Genomic DNA, 15,411 nt, shown 5'->3' on the forward strand with positions numbered 1-15,411 from the left:
GAGTTTGAGCTGGATGTGGCAGAGTTAAATATGTTAAGATTTGCACTGGGTGTGACGAGGGTGGACAGGATTAGGAATAAGTATATTAGAGGGTCAGCCCAGGTTGGAAGATTTGGAGGCAAAGCCAGAGAGGCAAGATTACATTGGTTTGGACGTGCTGAGGAGAGATGCTGAGTATATTGGGAAAAAGATGCTAAGGATGAAGCTACCAGGTAACAGGAAAAGAGGAAGGCCTAAGATAAGGTTTATGGATGTGGTGAGAGAGGACATGCAGGTGGCTGGTGTGACAGAGCAAGATGCAGAGGACAGGAAGAAATGGAAACAGATGATCCACTGTGGCGACCCCTAACGGGAACAGCCGAAAGAAGATGATAGTAAACCATTGTGCTCTATAGTGGAGATGCTATTTCCAGGTGGGACATAGGTAGCTATAATGGTTATGAATTTGTTTTGGTTAAGTTGAAGTTTAATAGGTAGGATTTCTATGTTTTTGAGGTTATCTATGTTTAGGCTTTGTGGAAAAAGTGCGAGACTACTCTTAAATAAGATGGCTACCCCTCCACCTCTTTTTACCTTCCTGTCTACTCTAATGTTGCAACCAGGTGGTGCAATTTCATTGTCAGAATTGTGTGCTTTTAATCAGGTTTCTGCTAAAACAGCAATATCAGGGTTATAATGGGATAGGGTGGCGTGTAATTCTTGAACTTTGTTGACTATGCTTCATAGGTTTAGATTTAGTATTAGTATTTCAGAGCCTTTTCATGAGATATTGGTTATATCTTGTCCTTAAAGGGGTGGTGAGGATGTATCTTGGGGGCCTGGATTTGGGTTAATGTCTCCACTTATACTAAGTTTAGTAGCTATGGTTACTAGTGTCTGGATGAATGTTGCTATATGCTTATGAAACTTAAAAAGGGTATTTTTTGGGTCTGGTTTAATATGGTGTAGTTTGTATGAGGTGTGATGTTCTGTTATATTTAAGACCGATGGAGATAGTAAGATAGATTAGTCAATCAGGTGTGGAGAAATGGTAGATGTAGTTTTGTGAATTGGGATGGGATACTATTTGTGAATGATAGTGTAAGTGAGTAGCAGTTGTTAGCAGAGCTAGTAATATACAATGTTGTGATAGCATTTTGTAATGGTAAAAAGGGTAGGGATTGGTTAAAGGTTAATATATGTGTGGTAATGGCTGAATATTAAGTTTAATGTGGAAATGTGAACTACTTTAAAATTGAAAATTGTATAGGTAGTGATTGATAAGTGTGAGTGGGAGTAGAATAAATTCAAGTGATTTGAGGGTGGGAGGGAATGGGGGCAGGGTAGGGGAGTGGTGTAAAGCCCAAGTGTAGTGGGCAGAGCCAAGTTCAATGACTGCACAGCAAGGAACAAAAAGTCACTTAGACTACCAGGTACTGTGAAAGGTATCTATGTAGCTGACAATTTTGTAGGGTAGGAATTCTTAAGAGAACTAGAAACCTTATGCCAGGAGTGCGTATAAAGTGGGAGAAATATGGGCAAGTGTATTGGGGAAGGAGAACATTTCCATGGTATATCATTTCTGAAATAAAAGAAAAACTCACATCTGGAACAGCTGCATCTAGTAAAATCATGGATGTAATAAAATCATGCCTTGCATGGAAACATCCTGAGAGGTAACCATATAGAAAACACATATAGTGCTTCAGATGCTTTTAGCTGTGGGGAAATTATGCAATGGATCTGATTGAGCACACTGTGGTTTTCTAAACATTCCTTTAGATGAAGAAATGGAGCCATATGGCCTGCAACACATCCTAGAAACTGAAATATTCAGTAGGCAGTAAAGAGAGCCTCCAGTCCTCTTCCTTAACTACATCTTGATACCCTTGCCTATATGGAATTGAGTTCGGATATGTTTCCACCTCAGGAGTTAGAGGAATGGACCCTTGAGTCCCCTTTCTGTTCATGGGTTGCAGAGATGGAGAACCTGACATCAGCCTCACAATAGAGTATTTAATGGAGGGCACTTCTGTAAAAAGATCACTGTTTGGAATTTAACTTAATATTGTAATGGGATAATGGTTGTGGCTGATAGTAGTACAGACTAGGACAACTGCATAGATGCACTCACAGGTGTTAGACAGTGACCATGTGAGCATCCTTAGATAGCAGGCTCGTCTGTGCCAGGTAGGCCTGTGTTGTTGAAGCAGACAGGTGTAGACCTGTGCCTGAAGCACTGGTGCTTGAAAAACTAACACCTGTGATAGGAATGTCGGGTATCACTGCACCAGTGATAGAACAGAATGTGTTGCATCTAAAATGTGAAAACCTGACCAGAAAATAAATGCTGGCAATTATATAAGCAATAATGGTTGAAAAAGTCAACAGTGCAGGGAAATAAAAGACCACCCAGGAGTATTGTAATGCCATAGGCAGAAGGCCACCCTATTCCTGGAATGTCTTTTTTTTTTCATGTAATATTCACACTGGAGGGCATTATTGCACTTAGAAACTAGGCTATTGTTTTGTATTTGTTTTATTAGTATACACATATTTTAATATATTTTTGATGTAAAATAGTTCCGGTGTCTAATGTTTCAAAGTTCCTATAAGATGTATGTAATTGTTATTAGAGGAAGTATTTTAAATCAAAAATAAAAGTTGTGCAAATATTTAGTAATGCCCTCACACATGCCGACACTTTTGTATGTACACTCATAGATGCAGTGAGGAAGTCTTATATATATGGTAACTCAGATGCATGCACTTACATGCCCCCACATATATATGTGTGTGCATGTGCGTAGATATATAGAAGGTCAGGCTTGCATGTGCACGCGCACATACAACATGCACTTAAATACACAGAAACACACAAATGTGCCCAGGAATTATAGTCACATTCTTGACTGTGCACTTCTCAGTTGTCTTATTATTATAAAATGAATATCAGACATTTACAGTGTAAAACATTACAACCTCCCCAAACACGTGTACCCACAAGTCCTTGTAACTGTTGCTTTTGTATTATTTTTTTATTCACTTGCTAACCACATTTAACAAAAGGCAGAGATATTGAAAGTATTTGTAACTACTCCTGGATCTGCAGTAACAATTGTTAGTTCATTTATTTACCCGATCATATCGACGCATGACAGTAGAAAGGAAATAGCACTTCTTTATAATTGGAGATGCAGTTACTTTTATTAATTCATTTTTTTTATTTTTTGTTCACATACTCACTATGCCATATATTATCAGCTTAAATAAAATAAAGGTCTTTTTTTTTTTTTCGTACTTCATAGTGATTTAATATGCTGCTGTGAAGCCTTGGAATTATTTCTGTTTGGCTCTACTAATATACTAATACCATGTTGGAGAACATTTTTATATAGCACTAGTGGGTGCTTCATTGCAAAAACATATGAAACAGACTGATGCATTAATTCATTCAACTGGCTATTCATAACAGTAGAAAAGGTGATTCTCTGGCTTACTGGGAAATATATAAGTGAACATGTTCCTTTTAGTTCCCTCTGTTTAAAAGAGGCTTTCACACTAATCAGTCCATAATCAATCCATTCAAATCAGATGGAATCTGTGCACCCACCACCAACTGCCAAAATAATTCTCCCTTGTGAAGTCTAAGTTCTAATTCACCCCTCTAATAACCATGATAAGCGTCTCTAAAAAGACTTAAAGTTTTTAAAATTCACACACATAATATGTCATTTAAATTTAAATGGCTTGCAAATGATCAGCATTTCTTTCATATAATTGTCATGTGGTTCTTCCCACATAAAATATCAACATGATTGGCATAAGGCCTCATACACTATATAGATTGTGTTACACTTGAAGTGGCCTGAACACTTTGTATGTCTGTTATGTTTTGATGCCTAAGTAGCAGGGTCTATTTACCTCAAATCTACACTACTTATGAGAGCTACATGGATCTGTCCATTTCTGTTTGGTTGGACTAATAATGATGGTCATATGAAAATCCTTCTCCTCTCCTGGAAACTTTTTAAATTGTCTCCCATTTTGTTAAAGAATGGGACAAGCCACCTATTACCTTTGAATTTATAGGTTTACTGTTACGAATCTTCAAGTTGTCTCCCAAAATGTCTTTCATAACCCCTAGCATGCATACTGTATGCCGTTCTCATCCTGGCCGTTTCCTCATTTGTTTTCTGTGTACATGGTAAAATATCATAATCACCTAAATCAGATAATCTAACTGCTCAGTCTAGGTAAGCAGATAGCTCACATTGCAATTCATGTGTTGACGATGTTCATTCATATCATGGAAATAGCTATTGTTCTCTGCAGATGAAATACAATGTGGTATTTTATGCCTCCCCAACCTATAAAATGGTCATCCATAAAAAGCCTGTAAGAATAAATGTGTTATGTAATCTGGGAGAGAAATAATTTGCCTTCCATTTTGCCTTGCAAAGTTTGACAAAACTGGAGTCACTGACAATTACACAACCACCCCTGAGATTTTTTGATATCTTCCCAAGAATGTGAAGTTATCCTTTGGAATCATCTCCAAAAAAGATGCATTAATCTTAATATTGTTAAATGCCACTTGGTTTTAAAAAATTTCTCTAACAGCAGATACTTGTATTACAAAGGAATTCACTTGGATAGCTTTAATGTCTAATCTGTCTCAAATGCTGTCATGTTTAATGAATGCATTCCTAATTTTATGCACAAAGTCAAATTTATATTGGAGAAGTATCTTTATGGCAAAAGCAAAATGTTTCATTTTGATACATCTGTGAAGGGATAAAGTCTGTGTTTTTGAGCAATCAGCCAAAGCAGCTTACTGGTTATGATCTTTTGGGATGTTTGGAATCTAGTATAGATGAACATTGATGTTATCCTTCATTCCAGTGTTTGTGACTGCAGTTTGGATAAAGTTGTTTGGTTGCATTAGCAACTTGAGACATTAGTTGCAGCAATATAGGAGTGCTAAATAACATAAGTCACAGAAATAGTAACAAGGATAACATTTGTGTATTGTTAGCATATGAATAGAAAGCCTGAGCTGAGTGAAAAAAGTGGCTGGTATTGTTTTCCTTCATGGTTGAAATTATTCTTTGCAGATGTGCTGTTTTGAAATTGTGAAAATGTGTAATGAATGATTCTTGTTTTTGAACAGAAAGTAAAGGACTCCTTCCAATGAAAGTACTGCCAAAAATCCAAATAATAAATCCAAAGGTAAGGCAAGTACTACCACGCTGTATATGAAGCAACTTCACTTTATTAAAACAATAAAAGCAGTATCATAAGCGCTTTTGGGTAAATCTCTTCATCAGAGGATAAAACACTAATTAAAACATAGTATCTAATATAGTACAACACAGCCAATGAAAATCAATAGTTTACCCTCCTTTTTGCTAGAGCTGGTTTTAAAGGGACAGAATTTAATCCTGGGGCTTTGTCAGCTCCCAGTGTAAGAATCCATTGCATCTCTTTATATTCAGTTTCATTATACAACTCACCCATTCTTTGACTTCTCTTTATAAGACATATAACTATAAAGGCAAATACATGATCACTATGCAATTCTTTATGCTTGTACAGTACATTGTGTTCTTTTCTTAACCTTATATCTGATAGATGCTTAAAAATTCTATCTTTAAGTCTGCAATTTGTTTTTCCTACATAATATGCAGTACACTGTTGACAGTTTGCAATATAGACAATATTCTGCTTGTTACATTCAGCATACATATTCAAAAGGTGATTGTTGTTGGATCTGGGGTGTATAAAACCCGTTCCCTTGTAGAATGTGCTTACAGGCTTTACAGTGTAGGCATGGATAAGTTCCCTTCTTCTTAATGCCTGAATTTTTAAAATGCATAGGTTCTTGACACAAAATATCTTTCAAATTTTTATTTCTTTTAAAAATAAATCTAGGTTGTGTCCCTACAACTCTAGTTATAGTCTCATCTGTTAAAATAATTCTCCAGTTGTCTCTAATTATATTACATATACCACCTATATCATTACTGTATGTTAAACTTATTTTCAAACCTTCATTAACTGTTTGAACCTGTGCATCTACCTTATTAGGCAATTTTTACCTCTGTGTAACCATGGTTTTGCTCTTTGTTTTCTATAGAGACTGCTGTTGTCCATTTCCTTTTTCAATAAATTTTTACTATAACATTGTGCTTGAAAATAATTTTTTAAAGAGTCTAATTCCTGTATAAAGGAATTTTCATTTGTGCAAAGTCTTGATATTACAGACTTGTCCCTTGACTGTGTTGGAATACATGTCTAGGGTTCATGCTATTGAATCTAAGCATGCTGTTGGTCCAACAAGGCTTCCTATATAGTGAGGTCTCTACCTCCCCATTTCCTCTCTTAATAATACTAACATCCAGGTATTCAATAACTGAACTAGAATAATTCATTGGAAATCTGAAGAAGCTGGTAGTAGACTCTAGATACTTAACAAAGGATGTTAATTCTGATGTGGTGCCCCCCCCCCACAAAAAGAAAAAATCGTCCAGAAATCTTTTGTAAAAGAGAAGTTTGTCTTTCCAATCATGTGCTGCATCAAATATTACCATACCTAGATTTATTTTTAAAAGAAATAAAAATTTGAAAGATATTTTTTGTCAAGAACCTATGCATTTTAAAAAATTAGGCATTAAGAAGAGGGGAACTTATCCATGCCTACATTGTAAAGCCTGTAAGCACATTCTACAAGGGAACTGTGTTATACACCCCAGGACCAACAAGAATTACCATTTGAATATGTATGCTGACTGTAACATGCAAAATGTTGTCTATATTGTGAACTGTCAACAGTGTACTGCATATTATGTAGGGAAAAGAAATTGCAGACTTAAAGATATAATTTTTAAGCATCTATCAGATATAAGGTTAAGAAAAGAACACAATGCACTGTACAAGCATATAGAATTGCATAGTGATCATGTATTTGCCTTCATGGTTATATGTGTTGTAAGCAGAAATCAAAGAATGGGTGACTTGTATAATGAAACTGAATACAAAGAGATGCAATGGATTCTTACACTAGGAGCTGACAAAGCCCCAGGATTAAATGCTGATCCTTTAAAACCAGCTCTAGCGAAAAGGAAGGTCAACTATTGATTTTCATTGGCTGTGTTGCACTATATTAGTATGTTTTTACTAGTGTTTTATCATCTGATGAAGGGATTTACCCAAAAGCGCTTATGATACTGCTTTTATTGTTTTAATAAAGTGAAGTTGTTTCATATACAGAGTGGTAGTACTTGCCTTACTTTTTTGGATTTATGATTCTTGTTTTTAGCACTTTAGGTTTTCTCCCCCCATGGTTCTTATGACCACGTTAATTTGAGATGCACTGACACAGTAAGTAAGTAATACTATAGCCTCACAGCTATTTGGATTTCCAGTTTTCCGTGTCTGGAGTACATTCTCTCTAGAGTTTACATGTTCTCTCTTTGATCCATGTGGGTTTTCCAGGTGCTTAAGTTTCTTCCCACCTCCCCAAAGACGTGCTAGGTTAGTTGGTGGTCTTCCGAATACCCTGTTATTATGCATGCAATGTGTGATTGACTGAATATATGCATTTTGCAAATAAAAAATGGACTGTTTAGAATGAACTTCAAAACCTTGCAACCAATGGCCAGCAAGCCTAGCCCTGTTGGCCCCACAAACCTGTAAGGAATAAATTGAGTTATCAAAAAATGGACAGATATATGACTTGATAATGCACGATTATAGGAAGTTACCCTGAATATTTCTTATACTTGACTGTTTTCATGAAAAAAAAACAAATGCAGTGGGTTTAAGGAATGCAGTTAACATGTCATAATTGCATAATCTTGTGAAGAAAAAAATACAATTGTTTGCAAGTAAACATCAACATTTTACTTCATACTGACATATGACTTTTGTTTTCACAGGCTGGACCAGTCTTTAGGAAAACCATCCTTGTTTCTTTCTGTCTCAGGTAAATATTTAGAAATGCACTCTAAAATAACTATAAAGTGTGTGATTTCTAATAAGTTGAGCTTCGTATTTAGTCTAATGGGCACTGGGGTATAAAATAGACTAAATCTGATAAGGTAAGTTTAATTCATTGATCAGACAGAAAACTATTAAATGTTCCATTTAAATACAGACTAGGATATATTTTATACATCGCTATTCTTAGTTGATTAACTGAATTGTTTTTTTTTTATATCTAGAGAACATTTTCAAAACCAACATGTATGTAGTAGTAATTGTGATAATCTTTCATTTTCCTGCACCACTTTTATTCTGATTACTTCCTAATACAAACTTCTCTTAAACTGGCATACATCAATGAAAACACCTTATTAACTGGACTTCGTCATTTCGACTTGAGCCTGTTCATTGCCCTGTAATGGGTTTCCCCATCACAATGGAAACAGCCCTCTGGAAAGGCGATTATTCAACACCTGTGAAGGAGATCTGTGCTCTTGCTGTCATCCTGGCAGTGAGGGCATACACAATAGGCTAAGAACCATTCCCTTTGTGGGATACATGTTTCCTTTGTCATTGTGGTGGCCCCTTTACCTTCGATTATTATACTGCATGCTCATAAGAAACCATATAGGTGCCTATCGCATGCACTGATTAGTGATTGTATAACTCTTTCAGGGCCATCTCCTGCATTTCCACTGCTCCTATGGACATTGTGCCACTGTACAACCCCTGGTCTGACTCCCTTCATTTCCAGAATAGGCTCACCTGACCTCCCCACTCCAGCTGCAACACAACAATGCATGATCCACCAAATGAGCCAGAGTCACCTGTTTTATAGTCAGGTCTTTATAATACTATGTCAGTGGAGATGGCTGACTATGGGGAATATGGCCCTGCCACTGGGGACATTATCCTATTTGTTAGAGTAAAGGCAGATTCCAGGATGGCAGAATCAGCCTCCTCTGGGTAAGGAGAGGAGAAAATGTTGATATTGGCTGGTGTAAAAACAATAATTGTCATTGTATTTGGAGCCTGAAAACAGTAATTGTCATTGTAGTTGGAGCCTGAGGCTGAAGATTGAAGTTTTTTTTTCTCAAAAATCTCTTTATTGATTTATAAAATATAACATAACAACAAACATTTAAGCATTGTAAATATAAACATTTAGGAGTTAATTTAAGTTGCACATCATGTAAAAGCATATTCCAACTCATGAAAGTGAGGTAATAAAAAAAAAAATAAAGTATATACAATATATACAAATGGTAGAAAAAGTGAAATATGAAGATAAATACATCACATTTGTAAATAAATCATATTTGTGTACTAAGACAACGAAGTAAAAGTTATTGATCATTATTAATAATGTAGAGGACCTTCTCTATAGCTTTATTATTTAAAGCCATTTTTTTAGGACTTTTTAACATAGTTTTTTGTGCAGAAATGTAAGTGTAAGCCATTGTTCTAAATGCCTCCCAATTCAATTTAGTGCGATCAAGCCAATTTTTGGAAATGTAAAGTTTAATGAGAGAGCAAATAAATATGAACATGTGTGTCTAATTTAGAAAGATGGATCATGGGTAAGTGGAGAATTGCAGTTTCCCAGGGTAAGGTGGATTTGCGATAACCCATTTTCTGTAACCTTACTTTCAAGGAAGTCCAAAGTTTATGTGAATAGTGGCAATACCAAAAATATGCAAAAGGTCAGCATTGGGAAATGAACAACAAGGGCAAGAGGGAGACTTGCTAGCATCAAATTTATTAAGTTTGGAAGGGGTATGATATGCATTATTATTTATCAGTTGGGTATAGAGCAATTTCTTGAAAGGGGAATGTTCCAAAGTGTTTCTAATAGCCAAGAGTTTTTGTATCTCAGTTAATTGAGAATTATGTTTATCCCAGAAGCTAGAAAAAAGACATATCGAGTCTTGTATTAATTTATTTAACAAGTTATATGATTTTGATAACATTTTCTCAGGTAGTGATAATGTTTTAATTATCATGTCTAAATTATTAAGATCCTGTTCTTTTGGCATTTTAAGAGCATATTTGGCCATAACTACATCCCTTAATTGACGTAGAATTATAGTATATTTACAATTGACTTTCAGTGTAACTCGCAGATTAGCCAAGGACATATCTTTATACTTCAAGAGATCCCAAACATTCATATTTTTTGTAAGAGGATAGATTGTAAGATTAAATGGAGTATTATCTAACTTGAGGTTGGGATTCAAGTGAAGTGGTTGAAGTAAATGAGAGCTATTATCCAGCTTGACAAGTTTTAATAACTCCTGAAATGCTTTGATCTTTAGTTTTAGGAAATTCGAGATTTTGAGAGTATTTATAATATCTATAGAGATGAAAGGAATAGCAGCAGGATTAATGTTTTTGGATATAATATATTGATGCCATAACTTAACCCAAATGGGAGCTTGATTATAGTTAATATTATTCAACTTAGAAATGGACAATAGTTTGTTGGCATTAACAATTAAATAATAGAGATACAAATTTGACAGGCCCAAACCACCCCTATCTTTAGAAGTTGATAATTTAGAGTAAGAAATCCTAACTGTTTTAGGAAACCATACAAATTTAGCTAGTTCTTTATTGACTTTATCGAAGAAAGATTTAGGAATGATTTGATCTGAAGAATTAAATTGGTAAAGAAATTTGGGGAGAATATTCATTTTGATTATTGCGGCTTTTGATAAAAGTGATAAATTAAGTAATTCCCATCTACGCATATCTAACATTATTGATGTCCATACTTTATTCAGGTTATTTTGAAATGTAGAGAGGCTATTTTGATCCACATGAATACCCAAATATTTAACCCCATAAGTAATACTGAAATAGGATTCAGGAAATAAATTTGATTTATGAGCCAAATGATTTAAAGGAAGAATATGAGTCTTTTGGGGATTAATTTGATAATCCGATGCAAGTGAAAATTTCTCAATAGAGTTAACCAGTTTATTTAGATCTCTGATAGGTGTTTGAAAGTATATTACTAAATCATCCGCAAAAGCTGAGAAAGGTACATTAATGTTCAAAACCCTAGGGATCCTATGGAATGTATTTTGTGCTATGTCTAAAAGTAATGGTTCTAAATACAAATTAAAGCGAAAGGGAGATAAAGGGCAACCCTGTCTTGTACCGTTAGTAATCTTTATAGGAAGTGATGTGGATCCATTAATATACAGTCTGGTAAAGGAATCTTTGTATAAAGTTTTGATTAAATTTATAAATGAGATGGGGATATCAAAACAGGTCTTAGCTTGAAAGAGGAAATCCCAACTCACCCTATCAAATGCTGTTGATGCATCAAGAATCAGCGCATATAGTGGGTTATTATCATTTTTCGTAAGGTGTACAATGGATTCCAGAGTCAGGGTGTTGTCCCATGCATGTCTATGAAATATAAAACCCGATTGGTATGGAGAAATTATAGATGTTACAACCTTCTTTAGTCTGTTAGCAAGGATAGAAGATAAAATCTTGATGTCTAAATTGATTAATGAAATGGGTCTATAATTACAGGGATCTGTTTTGTCTTTATTATTTTTCAAAATTAGTATAATTTTTGAGGTGTTCCAGTGAAAGTCAGATATGTCATTTATTTTTATGTAATTATAGACTTTGAAAAGGAAAGGAGCAATTACTGGCTTAAAGGATTTAAAGAATTCCGGTGTGAATCCGTCTGGACCTGGGGCTTTACCAAGTTTGAGTCTGTCAATGGAATCAGAGATTTCAAGGAGACTTAGAGAAGCTGAAAGAATGTTTTGTTGTTTTTCATTCAAAATAGGGAATACTATAGACTTTAGAAAACTATTTATACGGCAGTTTACTGTAGATTTAGAAGTTTTGGAATATAGATCAGTATATAATAGTGTAAAAAGTTGCAAAATTTCCTTGTCCGTGTTATAGATTTGATTTTTGTATTGTATAGGTGATATTTTGGGGCTATCAAAGTTTTTTTTAATTATTCTTACAAGGGTTTTGGATGGTACTTGAGACCATTCATAGTAAGTAGCTAGTAATCTTTGCTCCATAATTGAGAGATTATTTTGATGTAATAAAAGAAGTTATTTTTGAGATTCTATAATCTGTTTATAATATGATGAATCCTGATTTAACTTATATTGATTTTCAAGAGACTGAATTTTTAGTTTTAGGAATCTTTCTTTATTATTAACTTGCTTTTTAAAGTATGATGCCTTACTAATAAACATTCCCCTCAATCTAGCCTTGCAGGCAGCCCACTGTATATCATATGGGATATCTGTTGAGTCTAGGTTATTTTCCATTTCCTGAATTATATCTATACATATTTTACTAATATCTTTATTAAGTAGCAAATTATTATTCATAGTCCAACTATTTCGTTTGAATGCATGACTAGAATTAAGGTCCAGATTTAATTTTAATGAAATTCTAGAGTGATCAGAAAGAAATCTGGGCTCAATCATAAAGTCCAGTAACAATTGTGAAAGCAGAGTAGATATGAGAAAGAAATCTAACCTTGACCATGAATGATAGCATTTTGAGTAATATGTATATATATCTTTTTTTATTTGCGTATTTAGTAAGTTGTAGAGGGTCTATGAGATTATGGTCCAATATTAGGTCTTCGAGAGCAAGGGATGCTTGTTGATTATAAGAAGAGGAACAATTAGTGCGATCAATATCTGGGTTAATTACAGCATTCCAATCTCCACCTACTATGATATAGTGATCTTTGTAAGAAGATAGGATATTATATATCTGTAGAATAAAAACATGTTGATGACTACAGGGACCATATATATTTAGCACCAAAAGTGGCTTATCTAGATTATGTATGGTAGATGTAAAGTAGCACCATCTGCCCTCATTATCATATTTTTCTTCCAGAATAATCCCCTGAAATTTTTGTTTAATTATGATAGCTACCCCCCCTTGAGTTAGAAGTATCACCAGAAGCTATTATGTTTTTGATCCATTTTTTATTTTTTTCTTTGTACCAGTCATCTCTAGGGATATGTGTTTCTTGCAGGAAACATAAATTAGCTTGTGAACTATACATTAAATGAAGTAGTAAAGATTTCTTAGCTTTGTTTTGAATCCCTCTTACGTTCCAGGAATCAATTATTAGTAAATTAGTCATGTACTTATTATAGGTCCATTAAAGGTAATGCAGGAGAATACATTGTTTGTACATAAAGAAAAGATAAAAAGGAGGATAAAATAAAACTTAGTCCTAGTACGACAGTTATTCTGTATAAAATTCATAATCAAAATAAGATTAACTTTAATCTCATAATTCTCCCTCTTCCCTACCCCAGTGCCTACCTACCTTAATTTATCTAAAGAGGGAAACACAAGAAAACTATGTGTAGAGTGTACATACTTGGTTACCAACACATCCCATGTATAGGAAGAAAGTTTGAGTAAAGTCCTAAAAAGGACTATAACAAAGTTAACACAACTAAACATATTTACATAACAATCTAACAACAAGATGCCCGACTTACTCATTCCCCATTCACATAAGTATTCACAAACTTCTATATAGTTAAATTAAGATTGTGTCAAATATAGATATTATTATTAGTCTAACATTATAATACATACTTGTAATGAAAGATGAATGTGAGACATAGGTATATATAGTAAGGTCTTAAAATGTCTAATCATTATAACCATGTACATAAATGTATTAACATAAAGGTATGTCTCAAACCTTATAAATTTAAAAGTACCTAAAGTAAGAAATATACACAAATAAATTTAAGGTATAATACTACGTATACTAATAAACCATAAAATCTGTATACCTCTGCCAAATCATTGTAATTATTATCTAAACTAAATTATAGTATGTGAGTGAATATGGTTACTTCAAAAAGTGAAATCACCACCATATCTAGTATAATCACCCATAATATATGCAATTCCATGTCTCCTACCTCTATTACAAACAGTAATAAAATATGTAAAATATTGTATTATAAGCTATCATTAGTATGCCTATAGTGTGGGTCTAAGTATCATGTATAATGTATTTGTTAGTCAAGAACTTATAGTTCCCTACTAAGTATGTTAAGCCCTGTGTCTCCTAGTAATGTCTTGTGATATAAATGTTATTAAACATAAATGAAGCTATAGTCATGAATAAAATTAAAGAAGCAAAGGTTAACACGTCTGTCTGTTAAGCAATTTACCAACCTAAGCTCACTGTGAAAAGATATTGACAGAATATTACCATTAGAATCTATTTATATATATCGAAAATTATAATATGTACACATATTATTTACAATGAAGCGTGACATGCTTGGTGAAACCAGGGAACATTTTGACATTTAAAAAGCCATTTAGACTTAATCTAAACAGTGTCTTTTGCCTGGATAATAGTCTGAAAGGCAACGATGCCTCCGCACATACGTAGATAACATCACGAACGTAAACAAGGCATTCTAGCACACGTAAAGCATCTGGCCCTTCCTGAGCGGGGGAAAACACACTTACGTGAAACAACAATGTCTGGATAGTCCAAAACCAAGACTCCGACGATGAAACAACCAGATCTTTCACAGAATAAGGCCTCAAGAATCCAGGAAGCCATAACTTGACTGATCGGAAGACCATGAAGGAACTGACAAATTCGTATCATCGATCCAATCAGAACCAGACAAGTAGAGCAACAGGAAACACACAGCAATCAACTTTCCATTAGTAGGGTGAATAGATTGTGACTTTTCCAAGGACATGACACCTTCATGAAGCCACAAATGAAGGGAATTGTTGCATATCAGGGTTCAAACAAAAAACCAAGGGACTCCAATGAGGTTAGTAGCGCTGGTCAGTACAATAGTCCAGATATCGTTTCTTCCATTTTGTTAGGTAACATTTGATATTAAAGCAATAGTTCTGTATATATTAAACTAAGGTGATTATAAGATACTGTATAGTCATTATATATAAAGAGAACTGACATTAGATTATGTGACAGCTCAAATATTATCAACACATGCCGTTCTCACAATGCGTTCAGATTGATTTTTCTTTTTGTAAAAACTTGTCATGAGTTCATTTTAATTAAACCATTACATATTATGAAATGTAGAAACAGTGAGTGAAAGAGCAATTGTACTTACATCAGTTAGATAAATTACTTTTTTGCAACTATATCAGGGATAGTCTTGAATAATTTTAGGAAGATATCCTTTGCTTCTTGTGGATCTGTGGCCATATATCTACTGTCATTATAGTTGAAGGATAGTGTGTTTGGATAACGCATACGGAACTTGATTCCCCTTTTTATCAGATCTGCGCAGTATGGTGATAACTTTTGTCTATTCAGTTTTATTTGAGGAGGTAAATCCTGTGAAAAGATCAGCTTATGTGAATTCCAGATGAGATGTTTTTTGCTTTCGGCTGCTTCCAAAATACTTTGGG

At 34.3% G+C, this 15,411-nt stretch overlaps 1 protein-coding gene across 1 annotated transcript in view; it reads left to right on the forward strand.

Moving 5' to 3' along the window:
• The window catches only part of KCNQ1 (potassium voltage-gated channel subfamily Q member 1), a 2,495,454-nt gene that overhangs the window by 2,372,876 nt on the left and 107,167 nt on the right, over positions 1-15,411 (forward strand). Inside the window, exon 17 of the mRNA XM_044059185.1 lies at positions 7,920-7,966. Coding sequence (XP_043915120.1) covers positions 7,920-7,966 — 47 coding nt within the window. The remainder of the gene's footprint in view (positions 1-7,919; positions 7,967-15,411) is intronic.

Source organism: Protopterus annectens, chromosome 17.part0, assembly GCF_019279795.1.
Source record: "Protopterus annectens isolate FY-2018-M chromosome 17.part0, PAN1.0, whole genome shotgun sequence".
In the NCBI taxonomy this organism is placed as follows: Eukaryota; Metazoa; Chordata; order Ceratodontiformes; family Protopteridae; genus Protopterus; species Protopterus annectens.